This window comes from Camarhynchus parvulus, chromosome 24 (genome assembly GCF_901933205.1).
Source record: "Camarhynchus parvulus chromosome 24, STF_HiC, whole genome shotgun sequence".
NCBI lineage: Eukaryota > Metazoa > Chordata > Aves > Passeriformes > Thraupidae > Camarhynchus > Camarhynchus parvulus.
In genome coordinates this window covers 4633528-4659085 of record NC_044594.1, presented here as the reverse complement: position 1 = coordinate 4659085, position 25558 = coordinate 4633528, and the positions used below count along the sequence as shown (strand labels likewise).

The 25558-nt window shown below is 47.7% G+C and overlaps 1 protein-coding gene across 1 annotated transcript in view; it reads right to left on the bottom strand.

Annotated features, from left to right (window-relative positions):
• The window catches only part of ARHGAP32 (Rho GTPase activating protein 32), a 174932-nt gene that overhangs the window by 67526 nt on the left and 81848 nt on the right, over positions 1-25558 (bottom strand). Inside the window, 4 exon segments of the mRNA XM_030964892.1 lie at positions 3704-3781; positions 5838-5960; positions 7419-7511; positions 9748-9885. Of these exon segments, the coding sequence (XP_030820752.1) occupies positions 3704-3781; positions 5838-5960; positions 7419-7511; positions 9748-9885 (432 nt within the window).

Below are 25558 nucleotides of genomic sequence, written 5' to 3'. Positions count from 1 at the left end.
TTTAGGGCACTACTAACAGGAAGAACAGGATTATTACTCCTCTTATCCTGAACTCCTGTTACAGAGAGCTGAACACCTGGGCCATAAAACTATTTTGATTTCTTTTATTCACAAAAAGAAGTGTCTGTTTGGGATGGTACGTGTTGATTATCCATTCCTGACTGGTGTGCCAGCAGCACTTTGGGAAACCAGAGAGCTGGAGAGGGACTTTGGACAAGGACAGGACACAGGGAATGGCTTCCCACTGCCAGAGGGCAGGGATGGATGGGATTTAGATTGGATATTGGGAATAACTTCTTCCCCGAGAGGGTGGGGAGGCCCTGGCACAGAGCAGCTGTGGCTGCCCCTGGATCCCTGGCAGTGCCCAAGGCCAGGGTGGATGGAGCATGGACAGTGGAAGGTGTCCCTGTCCATGGGAGGGGTGGCACTGGATGATCCCCAAGGCTCCCTCCCAACCCCCACCATCCTGGACTTCTGTGGAACTGGGAGCTGCAGTCTCACAACCAGCTGAAGCTGCTACAATCACAGTGTGATTACGATCAGCCCAGTCCCCCCTGGCTGCACACCCTGGTTTTGTCACCTTTCTAGCAGTGCAGGCTGTGGGGCAGCTCTCCACCTCAGGAAACTATTCCCAAAAATCAGAATAATTCACGACAACCAAGGACAGTTATGCATCAAACAAGGGCCTGTCCCCAGTGACTCAGCTCCCTGACACAGAGCTGATTGAAAAGACAAAGCATGAAGCAAAAGCAGAGGAGAACAAAGAGGGCTGAAGGCTGTTAATGTGGAGGTGGCTGTAATTTAGGTAACAATCTTACAGAGAAAGCACTGACTCACACTGAGGGCATTGGAAGAGAAAAAAGCTTGAGGAAAAATGTCTTAAAAATAATTTTATTTCAAGCAGAGCAAATGCTAAGAAGGCTCGTGGGTTGTTCTGTTCACACAGGATTAGGTGTGTTGCAATGCAGTCGTGAGCTCAGGTATGCAGAGAGAACAGGCACTGTGCCAGGGAAGTGTGATGGATACAAACCCAGTGAGTCATCCCTGAAGGACAGCTCTGGCTGGCAGGAACACTCTGACTTCCATGCTGAATCCAAGCTGCAGGTGCTTGCAGCCTGTCAGAGCCAGTTTTTGGCTCACATCTGCAGAGCTGCCTCCAGTTCCTCACCACAGCCCTCCCATTATCCCAAGGGATGCAGGACAGGCAGGAGCGAAGGTAGTCCTGCCTGGGCACACACAACTCACAGCTGCTTCAAATGCACAAAACCAGGGGAGTTCCTTTCAGTCAAAAAATAATTTTCTCCCCTTTCAGCAAAACGAGTAATTTTTTCCCCTGTTCTTGCTTTCCTCCTATCAAGACATGATTTCTAATGGAAGCTGTGGTTGGTTGATAAAACCCTGCTCCTACCTAACATGAAGCAAAACCCCAGGAAATAACAGGACAAGCTGTCCAAACATTTGGTGGCAGGACCTCCTTCTTTTATCTGCTCTCAGAATCACAACTATCTGGCAAGAGGGGCTCTGTTGATTTATTTTAATATTCAAATGACTGGATCAACAGATTGCTATCACTGCAATGTTCCTAAACAGGAACAGAATTATTTGCCTCTAACAAATGCCTTAGAGGCTGCACAGCTTCATCTGTGCCTACACCTCTAGCTGTAACAACATTCTTCACCTACACACTCTTTTGGAGCATCCATCAAGGACACTTCTGCCTGTAACTCAGCTCTAGGTCTGGTGTAGCAACACCAGAGATAAATTCCCTTTCTCTGAACTCTTACTGCTCGTATCATCTAAAGACTTCATCCCATCAGCAAATGTACATTTTCAGTACATTTAGAGCTCATGAGCCTTAAACTCAACACACAGGTTAAGGCTTTGAGCAAACCCAGTTCCTGGAGCTGTGGGAACACAGAGTAGCACCTCCATGGTGTGTCTGGCTGTCACCTGCTCACACTGTGACCACTCCTGCCTGTCATTAAGGACACAAGATTATTTCACCCTTAATTTTCTGTTAAGCCAGAATACAGTGCTGAATTTCTGCAGCTGCTCATATCTGTTGTGTCAGGAGCCTGACTGTGCAGGGACACAGAAAACCCCCTTTTCTGGCAGTTTGCTCATCACCATGTTTTTATGCTGGGAAAACACAACAGCATCGCTGTGATCAGAGAGGCACAAAGCTGTGACAAACTGCAGAAGGGCTGCCTTGCTTCTGTGCCTTTCATCAGCAGTGCTGCTCTCCAGAGCTGGCCCAGTGTCAGCCAGCCTCAATAATGGATGGGATCTACATCCCACCCAGGGCTTCCAAACCCTGTGCAAAGTGTCCACACTCAGGCACAGACCACAGAGTAGCTTTGGTTTGCTTTACTGATTCACTTGGAAGTTAATCATGGCATAGGCTGATCATTCCAAGCAGTATTACAGCATTTAATTGATTGGGGGTTGGAACTGATGTCTGAGGTCTCTTCCACCCCAAGCCATTCTCTGATTCTATGACAGCACAGTATATTCAGCTTTGAGGCTTCTAAGATTAGAACACCAGTCCAGCAAAGGCACAACACAGTTCAGAAGCAGAAGTTTGTTCAAGTAGTACCAGTGTGCTGACTCTAGAAACAAATGAAACTTCAGAGCAGGTACTCTATGTCCATGCTGCTCTGACTTTACAAAGGAGATGTCACCTGAACTCCCACACCTGACACAAAACCAACACAAGCTATGTCTCAATGCCCTGCTGAGCAGACAACACTAGGATGCTGTAAGCACACCATCCACATCCAGTGGTGCACTACACTGCATCCAGCTGGGATTGGGCGATTCAACTGCTGGCCATTGACAACAGCAGGGCCACAGCCTGGTCTGGCACAGAAAGGGCTGTCAGGGAAAACCTGAGGAGCCTTGAGAAGACTTTCCATGCCAAATTACAGAAGTGTCTGGTCAATCCTGAGCTTCTGCAGAGCAAACTCCTCATCCCACCCACTCAGAGACAGCAGCTGCAGATGGAAATCCCTGTGGCTGAAAGCAGCTGAAATGTGAGACAGCACAAGTCAGCCCCCAGCGGCTCTGGGGTTTGCTTGGTTAAAAGAGACTTTTAAAGCTTTTACATTTCCTAGTGGCAAAATCCAAACTCCTTGGAAGGACAGTGCCATTTCAACACACAAGGTTTGGTACCTAATCCCCAGGCATGCTTAGGACCTTTTGAAAATTCAGTCTCCATCTCTGTCTGTGATGTTTACAGGGATCAGCACCGCTGACAGCACACAGTGAACACAGGCATGGATGGGTGGCTTGTCTAAGTCTGCAGCACTGTTTCCTCAGCTGGAATTCTCCAAATCCTCTCTGTTCTGCCTGAGCTGGTTTCAGCTACTGGAAGGAAGGGGATGATGTGAGTAACAGTGTCAGCTGCCTTGGAGGGGGTGCAGCACAAGCTTCCACTGCCATCAGGCCAGCTGTCCATCACAGCCCACGGCCAGCCCTCCTTCCCATGGTGAGGGAGGAAGGAAACTTCCCGTGGACACCCTGTGTGTGCTCCAGCCCCAGCCTAGAGAGAAGGAGAGCCCCCTGCCACCAAGGCAGGGACACCCTCCTCATCCCCTGGGCCACCCTGAGCAGGCACAGCAGCTCCAGGAACACAGCACTGAGGTTCCTGCTGAGGTTCCTGCTTTTGTTCCAGCCCCACTGCCATGGCTGGGATGGTGCCCACCTGGAATCCATGTTTTCCTCTCCACCACGAGGTCAGCTCCTTTGGTGGCATGTCGATGACAGACACGATGTCCCCCACCTGCAAAAGGTTGACAGCATCAGTCACAGCCAGGAGGGGAGCACAGCTCCAGTAACTAAAGTCTCAGCACTGCAAAAACCTGCACAGCTCTGGAGCAGCTGCCCATCTGCCTTTGCAGAGCAGAGCTGTGGGGTGGAAGAGTTCCTGCACTGTCCAGCACACAGGATACAGCCGCTCCTAAGGAAAGGGCCTGAAGAGCAGCTGGCTCCTGGGAAGGGCTACAGAGGGTTCTGCTTGAACTGCAGTGATGGTGTCAAGCGCTTGGGAAAATCTGCTCCAGTAGCTGAACTGATTTTTACTGCCCTACCCACGAGTCTGTAGGCACTGGCATGTGTCTCCTTGCTCCCTCTCACAGCAGAGTGAAGAGCTGCCTCTGCAGCCCCCAAACTGCCCCAGGTGAGCTGCCCAGGGTTAGGAAGCGAACACAGGAGAAGTGATGCTACAGCAACAGGATGGAAAATGGCCAAGGACACCAGACAGGCTTTCTGAGGCTTTGCTCATTCCCATAAAAATGTAGTACTGCAGTAGTTCACAAGGAAATCAGTATCATCAATACTAAATTTGGCTTGGTTTGAATCAAGCTCTGTGTGGCCTCTATTACAGAAAATGAGAAAGGGAAGAACCTAAATAAATACTCCAGGTATTACAGGTAGGTGGGCAAAAATTCATGCCAGTAATGCCCAACTTTCACCAGATATTTTACACTGATGGATCTCAAAGTCTTTTACAGAAAAGGCAACACATCCCCAGTTTGCAGACAGGGATGACTGAGATGTGGGGAAATTATTTCCTCCAGGGAATAGTGAATCAAGAGCAAAGCAAATGTCCATGAAGGAAACTGCTGCCACCACAGGAGCAGAGACACTGAGGATGTTTCTCAGAACTGGGGAGCAAATCCCAGACAGCTGCTTGTGCAACTGCCTACTAGAAATTTAGAATAATAAACACAGAGATAATTTGGGTTAGGGAACTGGATTCAGCATCATAAACCCCAACCCCTGACCTTGTTCTGTGCCAGTTCTGCTGTGGTGTCTCACTGCACACCCTTGGAAACTCCATGTGCCTCAGTTTCCCTTCTGCACAGAGCAAGATTTACAAGCAGGGAGTGTCATTTCAGTGCTCTCATAAGCTGACAAGCAGCCTGAATCCTGTGCTGCTCGGAGTCCAGCTCAGAGCTGCCATGCCCACACATCCCTCTGACCACACAGTTCTTTGGGGCACACTAATCCTTGACTTGATTTGAACATGAACAAAGCCCTGGCAGCACCAGACTGTTATTTTTCCTTCCTGTGCTGCACACCAAGGATGTGATCACAAAGCTCCTCAGGGCACTGTTTTCCTTCACACAGTTTGTAGAAACAGCACCATTGCACAGGGCACCCAGAGCACAGACCACTGCTTGTTGGGTAAAACAGACCAACCAAAAGCTTCCAGGGTCTGATCTGGAGATCTTGGATGGGATGTGGAGCAACCTGGGCTACTGGAAGGTGTCCCTGCCCATGGCAAGGGGGCATGGGACAGGTTTTAGGTTCCTCTCAAGTCAAGCCATCCTGAGATGCAGGGATTCACTCCAGAGCAGCTCCTGTGCTGGATTTTCAGGCCAGTTTTAGCTCATCACCTGCCCTTTAAGCAGCAATCCTTTGCCAGTCTGGTTCTTTACTTCTCATGGGAGCAGAAGCTCTTAAAAATGGTTATGGACAGGGACTTGCTCAGAGGGTGTGTGCAACCTGGGCAAGGAGAAATGAAACTTGAGTCCACACACACAGGCACAATCATCCTGAACAGAAAACATGTGGGCTCTACTTAGGGACAGCCCAGAGGAGCTGGCAGGAGCTGGTTAATCAGAAGATACTAACACCAAGTAAAGCTGTATTTTAAAGATGACTGAACATCTGCCCATATCCAACTCGTTGCAGATCGAATGTTTAACTCAATCTTCCAAGCTTCACCTCACAAAACATTGTGGAAGTGTCTGGACATATTCCTGATGGGCACACAGACAAACAGATTACACTGATTTGGAGCTGACACCAAGGAAAGCAAGTGCTTTATTTACCTCAAAGGACAGTTCATCTGCAGCTTGAGCAATGTATCTCTTAATGACATGGGCAGCAGCAATAGCAGGGACATTAATGGATGATTCCTCATGGACCAGCAGGTGATTCCCCTTGTTATCAATCTGAAACAAAGAGCACAGGGGACTGTGAGGCAGCTGAGGACAAGTGAGGAGGCATTTGAGTGGTGCAAAGGCTTCAAGCTGATTGAGAGAGACAGCCCAGCCCTGGGCCCCAGGAGAGAGGGCACAGCACAGCCAGGACAGCTCACTGGGGGCTCCAGAAGGTCGGTGTGCCTATCCAGAGGAGAGAAACGCTGGCTTGGTGCAGCTTTGTGTACAAACAGTAACACACAGTGAGGGTCTGCACCTCCCTTTAACACCAAAGCATGGTGGTTTTCCATGGCAATACAGATGTGATACAAAAATCCTCTACGAGGTGGAATTAATGCTCAAGGTACTGAGGCAAGGAGAAAATGCTGTCAATCCAAAAACTAGTGTTGCTTTCCATTTTCTCCCACCCTTTTATTTACTTTTTTAAAGAAAACATGCACCCTCCCTTGCAATCAACAGCATACCTCCAAAACTCCCAGATTTTTGTGTAAAATTGTGTAGGATTCTCAGTGAGTCACAAAGGTTACTCTGCACTGGGTTTGCTGTGATCTCCAGGCCTCCTGTCTTGCTCTGAATGCTACATCTTATTTCTCCCTACAGCTTTCTCCCTGCCTTTATTGCTTTCCAAGATTTTTCTCATCCCAAAGGATTTCAGGGTGAGAAGGATATCAGTGGGGAAAATTGCAGGAAAACACACTCACTCCTTATCAGATCCATTTAAAAAGGAGCTGCAGGTCTATTAATAGCTGTTTCTATTCCTGGTGCGCAGCAATGGAAAGCCACACGTCTGCAGGCAGCCTGAGCAGGGACAGCTGGACTCTCCTCCAGCCTCCCCTGTCCTCATCCCCACTAAGGGCTATTGTTTAAAGACTACAAGACCATGAAACCTGAAAGCAGAGCTGCAGCTGCAGTTCACAACACACAAACTGTGCCACTGCAGGCACAAGGCTGCCTCTGTCTGCAGGGGAGCCAACAGGAGCAGAGCACTTACTGGGTTTGGAGCTGCCACAGGGAAAAATTATTTAGAAAACCAAGAGAGCGGGGAAATACCATAACAGAGACAGCTGAGTTCTAGAAATGAGCCACAGTTGCAGCATTGCCTTGGTAAAAAGGAGAGCAGGAATAAGTGAGCTTTGAAACAACTGAGCCTTCTGCAACCCATCACTGGGAGATCCAGCCCTGAACCCGGCATTCCCTGGCAGCCCTGGGACTGCCACCTCCTCTCTTTGTGAATATCAGCAGGACAATCCATTTCTGAGAGACAAAACCCAGGTTACAAGGGAAAAAACTCTATACTCTTAATACTGGTTCTGATTCTGTGTGTCCTACACCTTCTACGTGCTGGTAACAGGGGAATAAAAAACTTTCAGGATAGAATTCAATGACACCAGCAGGGCTGGAAAGAGCAGGCATGTGCCTGCTGTGCTTCCAAGGTCAGGAAACAAAGAACACCCCAGGTTTGTGCTGTACCTCCATCCATGTGAGGGCAGGGCCACAGTTGATCTTGTTGCCTGCGATGTTGGAGAGCCGAGCCAGGTAAGCCATCAGCATCTGGGTGACCAGCTGGGACACAAACACACACACAGTGCTTTTGTTAGTGCACCTGCCTTTGGAGAGCCTTCTGCAGGCTCAGGGAGGACCAGAAATCACCCACTGCCACAGGCAAGAGTTACAGAGACACATTCCCTTCTGCAAATCAATGCATTTCTGTCGTTCGAAGGACAGCAAGCTACACACAGGGTTATAATGGTTATACCAAAAGAAAGGGTAAAGAAGCAGCTCTCTGGGAAAGTAAAAATGTTATTATTATCATTTTGTAACATTCATGCAGATTTCATAACTTCCCTTGTCAAGATACCTTAAAGTTAAAGCTTTGCCCTCATCCTGGACACATACACAAACAACTCGTGTCTTAGGGCCACCAAACACACCTGAGAACCACCCAGTGAACCCCCCTGAGTGCCACCCAGTGAACACCCCTGAGTGCCACCCAGTGAAGAACCCCTGAGAACCACCCAGTGAAGAACCCCTGAGAACCACCCAGTGAACACCCCTGAGTGCCCCCAGTGAACACCCCTAAGAACCACCCAGTGAACACCCCTGAGTGCCATTTCCACACGGCTGCAGAGCCTAAAGAATGCAGCACCTCAGAGTGACCCCCTGGCCAAAGAGTAACATTTCAAGCAGTAGAAGAGGGGTTTAAAAATACACTTTGCCATGTCCCTTCTGTAACAGTAAACTGGTTTTTATTACAGAGAAGCCACTGAGGTCTTTCCAGAGTCTCCCAGTGACAGTGGTATAAAGCAGCATTGTAGTCCAGAATCTGTAGGACTGTTTAAAACATTGTTCTCCTCAAACATCTGTTCCAACGCGGCCAATTCAAAATAAAAAATATATGATGAGACACCCCACAGCTGCAGAGCAGCAGAGCTGTTCAGCATCTTCACATCCTCTGTGCTTGCAGACAGAATGCGGATTTTCAGGCTCTTGCTCTAAAGTCCAGTTAAATTGGTGGTACAAGTAAGGATGCGAGAGATAGAAATGCCTAAAATATAATTAAAAGTAAACCATTGTCCTGAATATTGCTGCTTCTGCTGAATTTAAACCTCAAATCCTCCTCAGAAATACCCTGTGTGAAACTAAAACAAGTGTTGAATCAGTCTGTCTGCTGAGTGATGGAGCTGCATGATCAGTTCCTTAAATTCCATGGCTAACACCGTGTAAAATTCCAGGGGGTACTAATTTCAGCGTCCACATCCTCCAAAACAATGCAGCCATGATTCACCTGCTGCTTTCCAAGAGATTTTTCTGGACATGAACAAATCTTTCCATTATCAGCAGCGAGAAGCTGAGGTAATTGCATCTCATCATACTCTGGGTGAAGACAGCAAGCCAAGAAATGAGAAGTATCTCTTTGAGGAAAAAAACCACCTCATTGAGGAAAAAGAGCTATTTAAATGATCTTTAAAAAACACATTAATGCAACTGTTCTTAAAAAACACTTCAGGAATACTCAGTTTAAAATGGAAGCCTAGCACTCCAAATGGGATTGCTCTTGCAGTGCAGCAGCCTCAGACAGCATGATTCCCTGGGAATGCTGAGTTGTTAACACTGAGCCAGAAAATACCCACATCACTGACAAAGTTTCCAAAGACAAAACCAAATTCACACCTAAGGGAACACAGGACAGCAGCTTTCTTGACACAATTACCATTCCAGATTCAGGAGCTTAATTAATTTGTCTGAACTTGCAGGACATTTCCCTTTAGATCACTGAAATTAGGGGTGGAAAACACTGATTTTATTCATGGTAGCCAATTTTCAAATGTAGCCTAGGCTGCATTAAAACTACTCTCTACTAGAAATAAGTATACTGATTACTAGTATATTACTAGTATTACTAGTATTATATATTACTAGTAATTATAGTAATATAGTAATAGTAATATAATAATGGTATTATAGTAATATAGTAATTATATATTCTAGTATTATATTATAATATACACACAATACTCTGTGAGAATACTCTGTGTACCAGAAATACATGGAATTGCTGAGGCTGGAAAAGACCTCCAAGTCCATCACTAAACCATGTCCCCAGGTGACACATCCACACACTTTTGAACACTTCACGGGACAGTGACTCCACCACTGCCCTGGGCAGCCCCTCCCAATGCTTGACAGCCCTTTCCATGATGGAATTGTCCCTGATATCCAACAAACCTCCCCCGGAGGTCACTCCCTGCACGAATCCCACACCTGGGTGGTGCCCTGGGTGCCCAGAGGGGCCCCTTACCTCGGGGCTGTCCTTCAGGGCATCGGAGCGGGGCAGCTCTGCCAGCTGCGAGAAGCGGCGGTCGTAGATGCACAGGTGGAGGTGTTTGTCCAGCACCCGGAAATCCTCATAGCTCCTCTTCACAATCCAGCTCCTGCCCTGCACACACAAACACAGCCACACTGTCAGCAGCTCCTCGGCACAGAGGGGTAGGAGAGGGAAAGCTGAGCACAAACAGCACTTTCTCCTTGAACCATCCGAAAGCGGTCCAAGTGCCCTAGCGATATTTTCATGTTTTAATTTGCAGCAGCCGTTCATGCTCACACCAGCCATTAGTGGTCCTGTTTTAATTATTTAACCATGGTGTAGCCGTAATATTTTCTGAAAAATCCTTTCCTTAGGATTTTTTTCTTCTGAGAAGCTGAGAGGCCTCAGGAACAAAATGTAAACAATGGTTATCTGCTGCTGTGGAATGCAACAGGTGCATCTGTGATTGGTCTCATGTGGTTGTTTCTAATTAATGGCCAATCACAGTCAGCTGGCTCAGACTCTGTCCGAGACACAAGCTTTTGTTATCATTCCTTCTTTTTCTATTCTCAGCTAGGCTTCTGATTAAATCCTTTCTTCTATTCTTTTAGTATAGTTTTAATATAATAGATATCATAAAATAATAAATCAAGCCTTCTGAAACATGGAGTCAGATCCTCGTCTCTTCTCTCCTCCTAAGACCCCTGGGAACACGGTCACAACCACGGGTTTGGATGTGGCCCAGCAGCATGAGACCCATCCAGAGCTTTAACTTCCACCTGTCTTACAAGGATTTTGTAGCATTTTCCTACACGAGGTGTCCTTGCACAAATGTAAATCACCAAGTGGTTGTATAAACAGCATGAAATTAGATTCCAAGCAGATAGAATCATATAAACCACAGATCTGAAGGCAGGATTGAAGCTTGCAAAATTTCTGCCAGGTGCCCCAGGCAAACCTTCAGCTGAATTAAGAAAACAATCCATGATGAACAATTCTAGCTGCAGATTTATTCCTGAGTGCATATCATTTCCCCAATTAAAATATAGACAAGATACAGACTGCTCCAGGGAACAAGGAAGGGACTGTGGCAGCACAGAACAGTTTGCTTTGTGAAGTTTTTAATATCTAATGATGACTTTTAAATGCTCCATGGCCTATTATGGTCAATAAAAAATGTTGTAATAATGCAGCAGTTTACAGGTCAAAGCACTTTATGAAGAGTCATTAATCACAGAATCCCAGAGTGCTTTGGGATAGAAGGGAACTTAAAGCCCATCCAGTCCCACCCCTGCCATGGGCACAGACACCTTCCCCTGTCCCAGTTTGCTCCAAGCCCTGTCCAAGCTGGCCTTGGGCACTGCCAGGGATGTGGAAGGAATCAAGGGATGGGATTGCTCCGGGTTACATGGGCACTCGGAGGCAGTGCCAGGGACTTGCAAGTGACACAGGGATGCCTGAAAGTGGAGCAGAAAGCAGGGGATGTGTGGGGTAAGGGGACACAACAGGGGACGGAGCTGTAAATGCTGACCTGCTGTGCCTGGTTGGCAGGGCTCTGCCAGGTGCCCTCTCCCCTGGGATACAAAAGGCATGGCCTACTCTGAATTCCCAGTAATAATTCCTCTACGCTGATTTCTTTATCAGCAAAGTTCTAGGCATCAGTTTTACATTAATATCCAAAGCCTGCGAGGCAATTGCAGATATAAACCCTCCAATCCAGCTACATCCTGTCCCAATGATTTAAGACAACTCCACACTGTGACTGTGTCCATAGACTCTGCTTTCAGTTCATGAGAAATCACCATATTTCACAATCCTACAAAGAGGCACCTACACAGGATAAATGATTTGGGATTTCTACATTATGTCATTTCACTTTTGTCTATAGGAGAAAAACAAAACCAGGAGTGCAAGGCTAATTCTGTTCATGGAGCTGTCAGCCTTCCCCATTTCTCCATCTTTTGCAATTAAGGGATTCTTGCTCTCTCACTGAGCTGCCAGTGTGACCTTCAAGGTTCAGTCACCAACGTAGGGAACAGCAGCCCGAGAAATCCCTGTGATCCTGGATCTGCCTCTGCCACCAAACTGGGCATTTCATTCCTCCGTGACCACCCAAACAACAAAATGGTCTGTCAAACGCTCCTGAACCTGCCACTAATTCCATTCTATTTCATTTTAAAGGCTGGCCTGGAGCTTTGCAGCCTGGTTGCCATGAATGAGGGCAGCAAGAGTTAAAAGCAGCCGGGAGGCAGAGCTGGGTCAGCCCCTGCTGTGCCAGGGTGTGCAGGATCCCACACCATCCCGGTCACAGGGCTGACAGCAGCAGGAAAAGGTGATGGATGAGCAGGTACAGCTTACCCCACACCAGCAGCAGTGTCTCTGGCCCCACGGGAGGCTCCTGGAGCAAGGGCAGGCAGCAGAGCCGGAGCGCGGGCAGGGAACCGGGATCCTCCTGCACCTCCAAACTGCAGCTCGCAGCTGCTAAGCAACCAGCAGAGCTCTCCCTGAGCTCCCCCATCCCTGAGCCATCCCTGAGCACTCCCTGAGCCATCCCTGAGCTCTCCCTGAGCCATCCCTGAGCTCTCCCTGAGCTCTTCCTGAGCTCTCCCATCCCTGAGCCATCCCTGAGCCATCCCTGAGCTCTCCCATCCCTGAGCTCTCCTTGAGCAGTCTCATCCCTGAGCCATCCCTGAGCTGTCCCTGCCAGCAGCCCAGGCTCCAGGAGAGGGATGCTGTAGGTGCCTGGAGGCCAGAACCTCATCACCATTCCCAGGTCACTCAGCCTAGGATCGTGGACATCGGGCTCTTGCGCAAAAGGATCATAGTTTACTTCATGGAATCATGGAATATCCTGAGTTGGACCCACAAGGATCACCATTCCACTCCTGGCCCTGCCCAGACCCCCAACAACCCCACCCTGTCCATCCCTGGCAGCGCTGCCCAAACCCTTCTGGAGCTCTGGCAGCCTCAGGGCCGTGCCCATTCCCTGGGCAGCCTGGGCAGTGCCAGCACCCTCTGGGGACAGAACCTTTCCCTAAATCCAACTCAAACCTCCCCTGACACAGCTCCAGCTGTTCCTCAGGTCCTGTCACTTCTCTCAGAAGAGCTCAGCAGCTGCCCCTCCACCTTCTGGGAACGGGGCTGCCCATTCCTGTCTCACTCAGAGTGGCCGTGCACAGGCTGTGCAGGCACAGAGCAGCACCTCAGGAACAATAACACACTTTTCCACCCAGCAGAATGTTATTCCAACACCCTAAAGGGGAGTATTTACCAATATTCTAAAGCTTTAAGCCTGGCATAGCTTATTTCAAAAAGCTCCCATGCTTTAGGTTGGACTTCAAGTTGTATTAAGCCAAATTTTTTGTGGATTTGGAGCCTGAGTGATGAATTTTTAAGTCACATTTACATAGGATCAATTAACTTTACAGGAAGGAATCACTGCAGCAATCGAGGAAGGAACTGGACAGTTTTTAATGCTTCCCCTTAGATCTCCAGCACAGGAAAGCAGAGTCTGGATTCTCCCAGCCAGACTCCCAGAGAGCCACAGCCAAAGCATCAGCAACAGCAGCAGCCTCATCCCAGATCCAAAGCACCACAAAGGTTTCCAATATAACTGGAAACTGTATAATATAACTTACCAATATAAAAATTGTACATCTTGCTCCCCTTTCCTGCAAATTCTCAAGCATCAGAAAGGTCTGGCAAAAGGATTCTTTTTAAATTTAGAGCTAATAAAATATTAGACACACGAGTAAGTGCCTGTTAAGTTGGTCTTGTGTTGTTAAGTGTGTTTTATATCAAAGCCTCATCATTTCTGGGGCTTCAGGCACTCAACATCCATATGGCAAAAATGTCTTCTTCATGTTTTTAATGATTTTCATAAACTGTTGCTCAAATAAATTTTTGATCAGCCTCTCATTTTCTAATTCATTAATTACTTTTAATTTCCTTAATTATTAATTGTCCTGATTTACAGAAGCACAAGCTTAAATCCCATTCACTTCAGTGGGATATAAGAGGTGAAGTTAAGCACAAAGTGATTTCCCAGATTCAGACCTTCAACTACAAACCTGGCTGTGACAAAGTTCTTTAAAATAAAAAATCAAATATCAAGTGGAGATTTCAATAATACCATTACACAGTTTCAGGATCTTTAAAAGGAAAAATTGACCAGCAACTTAAAAACAAGTTCCTCTTGAAAAAAAAAATCAATGTATCTTTTGATATTGCTTTTTACAGAAACATTCACAATGAAAAGCATCACGAAGAATCTGGAATTTCTCTCAGAATGGAAAATCTGGTCTCATCCCTACTCTTTTCCCATCCTGATCTGTTCTCCCTCGCTCTGCTGGGTAGGATGAGATGCCTGGTGAGATTTCAGCCTCTGCACAGAGCTGCTGATCTTTTTCTGATTATCAAAGCAAGGAGAAATGTCATGTTAAAGAAATGACTGGAGACTACTGAACTGATTTAATTTCCAGTGAGCCAGAGATCTGAACCCTCCATCAGTGGCACCAGCACTGCAAGATCACAGATCAGAGACGCTCCCAGGCTTCACTTGGCACAGGAGGAGATGGGGAGGGACAGGGACCCAGAGCCCAGCTCCACAAGGAATATTTTTAGCTCTGCTGAACAAATGGCCTGCGGAGGACAATGAGCAGCCACAGCCTGGAGTAGTTTCCTACTCCCTTAAGCTCAGCTCAATCCTGTGGCACTTGAGCAGCAGCGTCACTCCCACTGACATTCTTCCCATCCTGATTCCTGCAGCTCAGTGATGGCTTCATTACCAACAGACAGACATTATCCACTGCAAATCTGAGAGAAAGCAATTTTAAACCATTCCTTGCAGTTTCATTCCCCCAGTCAAAGCTCACTTTGCTCCATCATCCCTTAAACTCTTCCATTATCAGTACAAGAATCGTGCTCTTTTCTAACTGGGGCTCCCCTAAGTCCAGGTCAGTTCCATACTGGAATATCTGTATGTGGGTTTAACTGTTCCCACTCAGCATCGGGCAGAAAACTCTTCCTGCTGTGCCCTGCTGTGCCCTGAGCAGCACCCAGAGGCACCAGCCTGCAAGAGAGGATTTGCCAGGATTTGTGGTACCATCCATTCACAAAACTTACACACTAGAGTTTTGTATTAAAGATTTAGAGATCTTCTTGCTACGTAAGAAAAACTCCTGTTTCCAGCTGGATGTCTCCATGTCAGCAGGCAGGATGCCACCCTGTCCATCAATCCTTCTCCAAGCCAGCCTGGCTGCCACTGAGCTCCAGCACACACAACCTTCCTGTCCCTCAGTCTGACTGCGTTTGCTCTACAGCACTTAGGATTTATTTATTTTAAGACAGGGATAGACCTTTCTGTTCTGGTTCAAATGCTTATTTCCTCAGAGAGAACACATGGATGCTCTCCTGAACCTTGCAGCCCACATGGAGAGCAAGAGCAGAAAATGAGATGAAAGTATAAGGCAAAAGTCACTTCAGTTTGACCCCTCAGTAAGAAAACACCACAGATTAGATGGCTGGAAAAGCAGCAGCATCCAGCAGGGCAGGTTAACTCTGCCATGGGTGACTCTTACAGCTGTCTGGGGCTCAGGCTCTGTCTGTTATTCCAGCCTGACCCTTCAGCCCTTTCCTGTTTCAAGTCACAGCAGAAAATGGTTTAGAGATTTAGTCAAAACAGAAAGCAAGATGGATAAAATCCATCCCAGGGAGTTCACCCAGGAAGTGTTTTTAGCTGGTGCCTTAGGTCGCTTTATCTACAGTTACATTTGTTTACCAAAGTGATTCCATGACTTCTGGTGTGTTATTCTAACTTGAAGGAAATTATAAATCGTTAGAACTTAAAGGGAGTTTGCACTAAGGCAACATAAAAGTACTTTATTTCTGAATGAAACACTAAAACTTCAGCACTCCACCTGGAATCACAGCTCATGGACACGAGGGAGGAATGAGCACAAGATGGAGGGAAAATACAAATGGACAGAGCACAAGGCAGAGTAGAAAATTTGGTATATTTATGTGGGGAACCCTTATTAGCCTTATTTCACAGCATAAATTAATCTCTCAGCATTAATTATCAGTTTATTATCAATTAATTGCAGTCACTGGGAAAAAAAAATATTTTAATGGAAACCATTGCAGCCTTTCTCCCCTAAAAATTAGACTTCCTTGTGCTGCTGGATTCCAGTTACAGATAGGAGCCCCCAGAGCACACGTGGGGACACAGGGCTGGGTCTGAGGGACAGCAGTGTCACCCTGTCTGTCCTCACTGCTTGGGAAATCACTCCTCAGGTGTGTGTGGTTCTCTGGGGGCGAAGGGGACACCAGCCACGAGCCCCAGTGGTTCCTGTGTCCCTCAGAGGAACAGCTTTGTCAGGAGTAGATAAATGCTTGGCTCAGGCTTTGGGGGTGAGTGGTTTTGTACAGGTACAGAGCAGTGAGAGCCCAGCAAGAAAACCCAACACAAGCAGAGTGCCTGAAACCCTAAGAGCCATTTTTCCTCCCAGAACCAGCCCATTTCTGAATGGCAGCCTGGCAGACCTTGAACTCGACCCAGGATTTACAGCCCTCAGCACGTGAGTGACATTCCTGCTCTCCTGCCATGCTATAATTTAAACACTTCCATATCCATCATCTCTTTAGCAAAATGCCACCATGGAGCAGTGGGTCAGGGGTGAGAAGAGGGTGGGCATAGCATAGGGGGCTGCTTTTCTGCACTTCAGAAAATTACAGTCATGACATGAGAGCTTGGAGCCACAAACAAAACCCTGCAGAGCTCAGGGAGCTGAAATTCCACCATCCTCCATGTAGCAGAGCAGTGAGGGGGTGTATGTACAGCTACAAATGACTGTATGGACCTTGCAGGCATTAAACACAACTCCCTCCTCACCCCACAGCCCAAACGTGCCATGAACTGCTCTGCACTCAACCACAGGGGAAGGTTCCATCAAAACCAGCAGCCACCAATGGCCTTTGGAAGAAAACAAACAAAAAACCTTTAAAATTACTTGCCTGAGGTTGTTAAAACAAAAGAAAATCACAGAATACCAGGATGGCTTGGGTTGGGAGGAACCTTAAACCCCATCCAGTGCCACCCCTGCCATGGCAGGGACACCTCCCACTGTCCCAGGCTGCTCCAAGCCCCATCCAGCCTGGCCTTGGGCACTGCCAGGGATCCAGGGGCAGCCACAGCTGCTCTGGGCACCCTGTGCCAGGGCCTGCCCACCCCCACAGGGAGGAATTCCTTCCCAGTATCCCATCTCTCCCTGCCCTCCGGCAGTGGGAAGCCGTTCCTCTGCTTTCCTATTTCCAAAACTTCCTGAATCCCTTGCTTGAGGTCACCTACAGCATCAGCAGCTTTGGCAGACAGAGATCTCAATTTTCTTAAATCTCATTTCTCAGGCAGACCATGGCAGCAAACAGCTGACTTGTATATATGTATATATATATATATATATATGAGATCAGAGAACAGAACCATGTTTTTGTAAACACAAACTGCCAGCAAGAAAAGAGATTTTTTTTGTAGGTCCCAACCCAAAAAACTATTTGAACATCCCCCATGACCCCATTAGGGCTGCTATGCCACAGGTCAGACATCCATGACATCATCTACAAACAGCAGGCACTCAGGAGCACAGAAATAACAAAACCCTGCTGTATCTGCCACTGCTCCCTTCCAGCCCCATTCATCCTGACACCCCAGAACGAAGCAACATTACCAATGCTTGGAAAATATCACTAACAGGGTAAGAAATGCCTCTGGGCAAGGTTAGAGATAAAACCCATGAGTATTCCCAGGGAAAAAAAATCTGTGTCAGAGATGCAGCTGATCAAGCCTCAAGGACAGAGGTTGGAAGGGCGAAACATTATTTTGAAAGCACAAGAAACAGAAGCAGTTATGAGGAGGTTTTGTGAATAAAGCTGGAGTCAAAATGGAAAATCAGCTGCTTTTCTGGAGGCTGCAGCCATCAGTTTTATGAAGAAAGAGTGAAAAGTGGTGCCAAGGCCCAGGAGATGAAATATTTAACACAGACCATCTTCAAGATCTAAAATCCCTGATGGCGGCTTTTCAAAACCTAAACCACAACGTTTGAAATAAAGGCACAGTTTTTAACTCACAGATGAGTTTCAAATGCACCATTTAGAAAACAGATAATCCTGATCTGTCAAAACCTGAGCCCTTGGTGTCAAACCTGTTCTATGGTCTTGGAAAATACAGTCTGTGTTTATTTCTGATGCCTCCATCCCCAGCCTGTGGCACACCCTCAGAGTGACACAATTCAGAGTGACAACGAACATCTGCTCTGTGCATTTTAACAAACTTGGGGCCCCAACCTGCTCTGTAACTCTGGGAAAGCCCCCACAATTTAAGGAACAAGCTCGAATCAGGTTTCCCCTGAGAATTCTGTGATTGACTCCTCTAAACAAAACTTATTTGCAAAGTGACACAGCGTCAGGCAAAGCACCTCTATTTACTGAGTGCAACAGCAGCACTCTCAGCCCCCTTATTACTCAGACAGCTCAATTACAAATTATCTTCAGAGCATCAGTTTAATAATCCATGTGCACTCAGTGTAACTGGTAGGAGAGAACTTCAGAAACTGCTGTGATTGTGTACTTTGCCACCTGGCTCTGTGCCAGTAAATATTTGCTACAAATAGTGAAAATGATGCATCTCTGATTTACCACTGAAGTATCTTTAGGACAAGATGCCCTAAGGAGGGTTGGACATTAAGCTGATTTTTTTTAATGGAAAAGGTTGTCAAGACCTAGCAGAGGCTGCCCAGAGCAGTGGTGGGTGGAGTCACAGTCCCTGGAAGAGCTAAAAAAACTGCGTTGATGTGGCACTTGGGGACAGGGATTGGTAGTGGCTTGCCAGTGCTGTGGCAAAGGTTAAACTCCATGATTTTGGAGGTTTTCTCCATCCTAAATGACTCCATAAGTTAATGATTCTGCCTTTACACACACACTGTTTATTATGATGTGGTTTCTGTGCCTTGAGAGAGCCTTTTTGAAACCACGCTTTCCTGCCCTGCCCGCTCTCCATTTCATGTGCAGTGAATCTGTTATTTGGAAGGACAGATGCTGTTCCAAGGTCTGTGAACTTCACCTACCCTGAGGCTGAGCATCCCAACTGCTCCCCTGGGCTGTCTGCTGCTGCTCCCTCAGCCTCCTACCCCAGCATCATCTGGTGACCAGAGCAGCTTTGCAGCCTTGCAGAGGATAGGAGTGGATGAAGCGGTTCTAGATGATTTGTCCCAAAAGCCCTGTCACCTTCCCCAGGTAAACACATACTGAAAACGGCAAACCTCCCCATAAGGAACAAACATCAAGGCAAGAAGGAATATCCCCACAATCCTCCTCCCATTCTGGACTTGAACCAACCTTTCTCTTGGAAAAGTTGTAAAACAAGTGAATTGTAGGCAAAGGGCTCCTCTGCAAAGCATCTGCCCTGCTCACTTGTGGGGATGACTTGGTGTCTCATCAGAACAGTCCCAGTGTCCCCTTCAATTTGTGGCCAGGCCCAGCCTTGTCTCCAAAGCACCACATGAGGGTCAGGAGCCCTGCCAAGATCCATCCCAGTCCCCATGGCTTTCTGCAGCGGCCCTCAGTGCCAGAGCCCAGAGCACAGTCTGCTCTCTAATTCTGGGCTGGTTTTCTGTCTGAAGGCAAAGGACACAACATTAACAAATGACCATGGAATTGTGAGAGCCTCTGCTGCTCACGAAACCCCGTCCAGGACAGCACGTCCACTGACACTGCACTTGATCCTGACAAAGGATCTCCCCTCTCACTCATCATCCCTCCCGAGGGCAGGGCCTGGTCCTCCCCTTCAGCTGGGGGGTTTCCACCAGGGAAAACCATCTGAAGTTGTTCTGTATCACTCACATTCCCCCTTTGACAAGAACTGCCCAGCAGCTCAGCCTCATGCAGCTGGGAGCCTCTTGTCTTGAGGAGGTTATTTCCAGATACCCTCTTTCCCCAGCAACACCTATCCTCAAATAAATTCCTGAGCATTTCTCCACTGGAATTTAAGCACAAAACCCTCTGTCCCTGGCATGCTGAGGGGACAGCTTGAAGTACACATACATTTGCACCTGCTGAAAAAACGTGCTTTAGCACCAACAGCTCCACAACAGTTCTTATTTTTGCAATGTCAGAAATTTATTATAAATGAATTATTCCACTGAAAATCCGCACACAGCTACAACCCTGGTTTTGCATCTCATGCATCCAGAGTTAAGAAAACAAAGAGCTGACCCCATTTCTGTCACAATACACGTTTAAATCATTAATTAGAGGAAAAAAATCTGAAGGGAGCCATGAATGGAGCAATTAAAGACCAAAGTTGAAGGGCAGCAGTAATTTTTCATGTCTCGTGAGCAGTGGATGGATCTGAGCAGTGAATCTGCCCTGGCTGGGGCTGAAGGACCAGCCCCAGCAGCAGGGAAGGGAACCCCAGAGCCCCAGGGTGCAGCTGGGACAGTGCAGTCTGCTCCTGGAGGGACAAAAATCCCTTTTGCCTAAACTGGCACTGCCATGGTGACATGTCCAAACAGGACAAGGGGAAACGGCCCCAAGCTGTGCCAGGGGAGGTTCAGCTTGGACACCAGGAGGAACTTCTTCCTGGAAAAGCTGGAAGGGGCTGCCCAGGGAGGTTCCTGGAGTGTCTAAGGAAGGCCTGGATGTGGCACTCAGTGCTCTGGGCTGGTGACAAGGTGGGGATCAGTCCAGGGTGGGCTTGATGGTCTGGGAGGGCTTTTCCAACCTCAAGGACTCCATGACTCTGTGTGAGATTTAAGGATCACAGGCCAAAACTCCAAGCTGAGCAAAGGGTGTGGTGAATCTGCTTTCAGAGCAGGACACAGCAAACCCCAGTGTTAACCCTGCTGGGTGGGAGTGCTGCCCTACCCAGTCCTGCAGGAGATCTCTGAGCACCAGCCAGTCAAACCCTTGTCCTTAACAGCTGCCATCCCAATTACTAAATGAATTTATTCTTTATGTTAACATGCCAGCTACAGAGTAATGATGTTAATTAAGCAGTTCAGATGTAATTCAACCCCTATAGCTGGCAGTTTACTTCCCCAAAGCCTGGAACAGAGCCAGGTGTTTCAAAGTCCCTCCACCTTGGCTTTGGGATCTCCTGAGGTCTGAGCACAGCCCAGAGCACCCTGCAGGCTGCCTGCCAGCTTCAGGCATTCTTGATTAATTCTCACTCCCACTGTCACTTTGCTTTTATTTACTGCTGCTGGGAGCAAGAGGCACACAGTGTGTGACCTCAGATCCACTGGAGCACAGCAGTGGAGTGATGGATTAGCAGGGTGCAAACCAGGAATTCTGCTGCTTTCTTTTCTGATGTGAAACAGCCCTCAACACCCGAGAAAAGCTTAGGACAGAGGTTTCAACATGTGTGAACATCTGGAAGGATGGGGTAGAAATACACAAGCCAAAAAGGCCTGTGGGCAGATTTTGAAAAGGTTTTGTGGATTTACAAAATACCCAGGACTTGTTACCCAGAGAAGCTGTGGCTGCCCCATCCCAGGATGGGGCTTGGAACAACCTGGTCTAGTGAAAGGTGTCCCTGCCCATGGCAGGGGCTGGAACTGGATGGGCTTTAAGTTCTTTTCCAACTCAAACATTCCATGATTCCACCTCCAAACACCTGTACACGTGAGGTACCAAACTCATGGACAACATGTCAGTGGAAGTCTCATTTCCCTGGTCATCTTCAGGCAAGTGGTGCCAAGAGGCAGAAAAGAAGAACAAAAAACAAGGCAGGGGAAAGGTCATGATGGTGACCAGAATTTTAATGCATCTGAAAGCAGAGCAGCTTTTCTGAGCCCTGAGCACACACAGCCTGGCCCTGACCAAGGGGTGAAGACACACAGGTAGGGACAGGAGGCTGCATCATGGGAAAATTTGCTGTTTAATAAAAGCACCCATTAACTGCTTCTGGTTTGTTTAGTAAAATCCTAAATCAAGGCAGAAAATCCTATATAAACACGGAGAAGGAGGCTAACACATATTCTGAAAACAGATTTTGCACTGGGTAGGATCCACCTGGATGGTCCATGTAGATATATCTCTTTAAAAAATACATGAATGTTTCCCCTTCTCTGTGTTTCTATATGTATATAAAGCACACAGAAGAATGAATATCTGTATCTGTCCTTCAGTCATCTGCTTAAAGAGCTTGTCACAGGAGCAAAGTAGCACTTACTCAGTTCCTGTTCTCCAGGTGTTTGAGTTTCAATCAGAAACTATCAATAAAGAAGACAAAGAACCCAACCATATTTTGAATGTTTGACTCAAAAATCCTCCTGCAAGCAATTTGTGGTTCCAGCCCGGACTATCCCAGGCAGCCAGAACCAGCAAACCACATTTGAGATGTTGCTCCTCTGACTCAGACATTGCCCCTGTGGGAAGGATCTTGCACTCTCTCCTCCCCACAAACCACCCAGGAGGGGAGTCCTGCCTGCTCTTCCTCCTTGGAGCCTGCCTTTCCTGGCCTCCCCCTGTGCCCCTGCACACTCCTCACTGCACAGGGAATGGGAGGTGGGGATGCCTTCAGAGCTTGGCAAATCCTGCTCTCCAAGCAGAAGGTGCCCAGCTCAAACCTCCTGCAGGGCAGAGCTGGCACAAGTGGCTGAGGTTTGGGGCAATGTCCTCCTCTGGGGCACCAGGAACCTGTTTCCATCCACCAGAGCAAACACAGCCCCTGCTGGAAGGAAGAATGGGAGCAGGGCACAGCACTGGGCATCCCATGCCACAGGAACAGATCAGCTCCTGCCAGCCTGAAAATGGGAGCAGGAAAATGGAGAGAACCCTGCCTGGACCACAACAATTCCTGCTTTGGGAACAGCCTTAGAAATGTACCAGTGCTGGAGCAGAAAAAGGCTTCCTTTGCTGGCATTATCCCTGGAAAGGAGGAGCAGGAAAGGTGCTGTGGCTGGGCTGCCATCACAGCAGTCAGCCTTGTTTAATCCCTGAGATTGTGTCAACCCTGACTCGGGCTTGTGCAGTCTGACATCCCTGCTGAGCAGTGCCTGTCACTGCTGTCCCAATAATCCACCTGTGAGCACGGACATGAGCAGCCAAAGCCTCGGGAAAGGCTGCAAGTTCCAGCCCCCCCCCGAATGTGAACATCTCCATAGACAGTCCTTGTTCTCTCCCCGCCACTCCAAATGTCACCAAAAATGATGCTCGAGGTGTTCCAATACCATACATTTCACAGAGCAAACAGCATTTACAAGTTTCATTTTTCAGAACAAAAGCTGAGACTGGGCATTTTTCTGTTGTAATATTAAAGTAAGCACACAGGGAGTTGCTGTAATGTCACACAAACAAACCCCAAAACATCCAAAAAGCCATTTCCAGCCTTCCTTACAAGTTGACTGGATTAGCCCATTCCAGCCCTTTTGCAGGCTCTGAGTTGTGCTGATTTATTCTCCAGAGACAAAGTAACCCCTTTTAAATGTGCTTCAGACTGTGTAAATTCTTTGTTTATCCCTGTGGAAACTCCCAAGGATTGCAAACACTGTCCAAGGACTTTCACAGCAGCAGGTACAGCACAAATTCCTCAGGAGTCTCAGCCATCCCCTGTGCTCCTCCAGGAACCACAGGGATTCCCAATTCCTGTCTCCAGGTGCAGAGGGTCCACAGGTACAGTCCTCACACCACCCTTCCAGGACTTCGCCCTTTTATTTTAATAATATCACTCTTTTCACAGAACTCCTGAAATCTATCTTCTAGAAATGCAAGTTCAGCGCAATCTTACTTGGGAAAAAAAGGAAAATCCACCTGAATGACTGAAAAAAACCCCAAACCAACCCCTCCCATCATTGTCTCTTCCCAATAGGATTTAATTCCCTCCCTTTGTAATTTCCTAGTTTTCATGTTTAAATTTGTTAAAAGGAATCAAAAGAAGAATCCTATCTCTCCTCTTTTCTGAAGCAGCTCTCTATATATTGCCACTTCTTCTTAAGAGCTAATAAACTGGATTAATTTTTTTAGGTTTTTAAGTAGAAGAAAAGCTGAGCAGAGACTTAACCCCTCCTCTGAACCCTGCACAAAGCCTGGATTCCACAAGCTGACTTGCAGCACAAATACACCTCCCAAAGAATGCTTTTTCAAACCTTATCTGGGAAAGTTTTGCAAAATAGGCATCAAGCACTAATTCTCTTTACAGCACTAAAATGATACTTACAGCTGGGAAGGAGTGGGGTAGAATTCCCTCAGTGTAAGGAGCTGTGTCCTGCCAAACCCAGCTAAGGCTGAGCTGGATGGCTGAAATATCTGCTGCTCCAAGGCTTTGCTTTGCTGCCTGCTCCAGAGGGAATGGCACAGAAAATGCCATCTGATGGGCACAGCACAGGGGGTCTGCACAGCCCAGACTGGCCCAGGCCAGCACTGGCCCCCAAACCCAGGGGTTTGACTGATTTCTCCAAGTCTGGAATCAAACACTGCCAGGATGGCAACACCCTCACTCCTTGCTATCTGCTTCTGCAACAAGCCACAGCAATTCAGAGCTTTCACACTCATGGGATCCACCTCCTCTAGCAGAAGGCCTGTGTCCATCTGACAATGCAGGACATAGCTCAGGCTGCTGCAGTGCCCAAACACCAGGGCTGGAAGCACATCCAAAGGGTGAGGAAAGCCAAATTTGGTTTTCAGGCTTTTTTTCTCTCCCCTTCAATATTTTTGGCCTGATCCAGATGTACCCTGCCAAAATCTGTCCCCACTGCACCACCACTCCATGAGCTATTTCACACCTGCCATCCCATTCTCCTGTGGAGCCAGCTCCACACAGACACTGCTGGTGTCCAAGGGGTGATGGAATGGAATCTTCCCCTGCACGGGGAGAGGCCAGGGGGGCCAGGGCTGGAGGATCTCCATGGCAGAAATGATGCTCAGCTGTGCAGTTCCTCCCATGCCTTCCCAGTCATTGGATCCAAATGTCACAAATGTCTCAGCTTCCTCTGGATCTGAGAGACAGGGACATGCAGTAATGTGGGACAGGGTGGTCACAGGCCTGGGGAAGGGAGAACCTCCAGCTAGCCAGGGGGAGTACTTTAAAACAGAAGAATAGAAAAAAAAGAGAAAAAAGAAGGAAAAAATACAGGAAATGTAAGGAAAAAAAGAGAAAAGGGAAAGGGGGGAAAGGGTCAAAGAAGAAAAGGGGAAAGAAGAAAAGTGGGAAAGGAGGAAAGAGAAAAAGGAGAAAGAAAAAAGGGAATGAGGAAAAACGGAAAGAGGGAAAGAAGACAAGGGGGAAAAGGGGAAGAGAAAAAGGAGAGAGAAAAGGAAAGGGGGAAAGGGAAAGAAAATGAAGTAACAATAAAATGAAAAAATGAAAACAAGGAAGAAAGGGAGACAAAGAATGGTTCAACCATCCTTTAATGGATGAGGCCAAATCCCAGGGTTTGAATTTGAGTTCAGGGGAAGGGAAGGGAAGGGAAGGGAAGGGAAGGGAAGGGAAGGGAAGGGAAGGGAAGGGAAGGGAAGGGAAGGGAAGGGAAGGGAAGGGAAGGGAAGGGAAGGGAAGGGAAGGGAAGGGAAGGGAAGGGAAGGGAAGGGAAGGGAAGGGAAGGGAAGGGAAGGGAAGGGAAGGGAAGGGAAGGGAAGGGAAGGGAAGGGAAGGGAAGGGAATTTCTCAGGAGCTGGGCCTGGTGCACAGTGGCTACAATTCCCTTTGCCAAGGCTCAGAATTCCCCCCATTGTCCCCATCCAGATGAAATCCATGCCTGTACCCTCAGACACATCCCAGCAAAGCACTGGAGAGCGGCAGCAAGGCACCAGA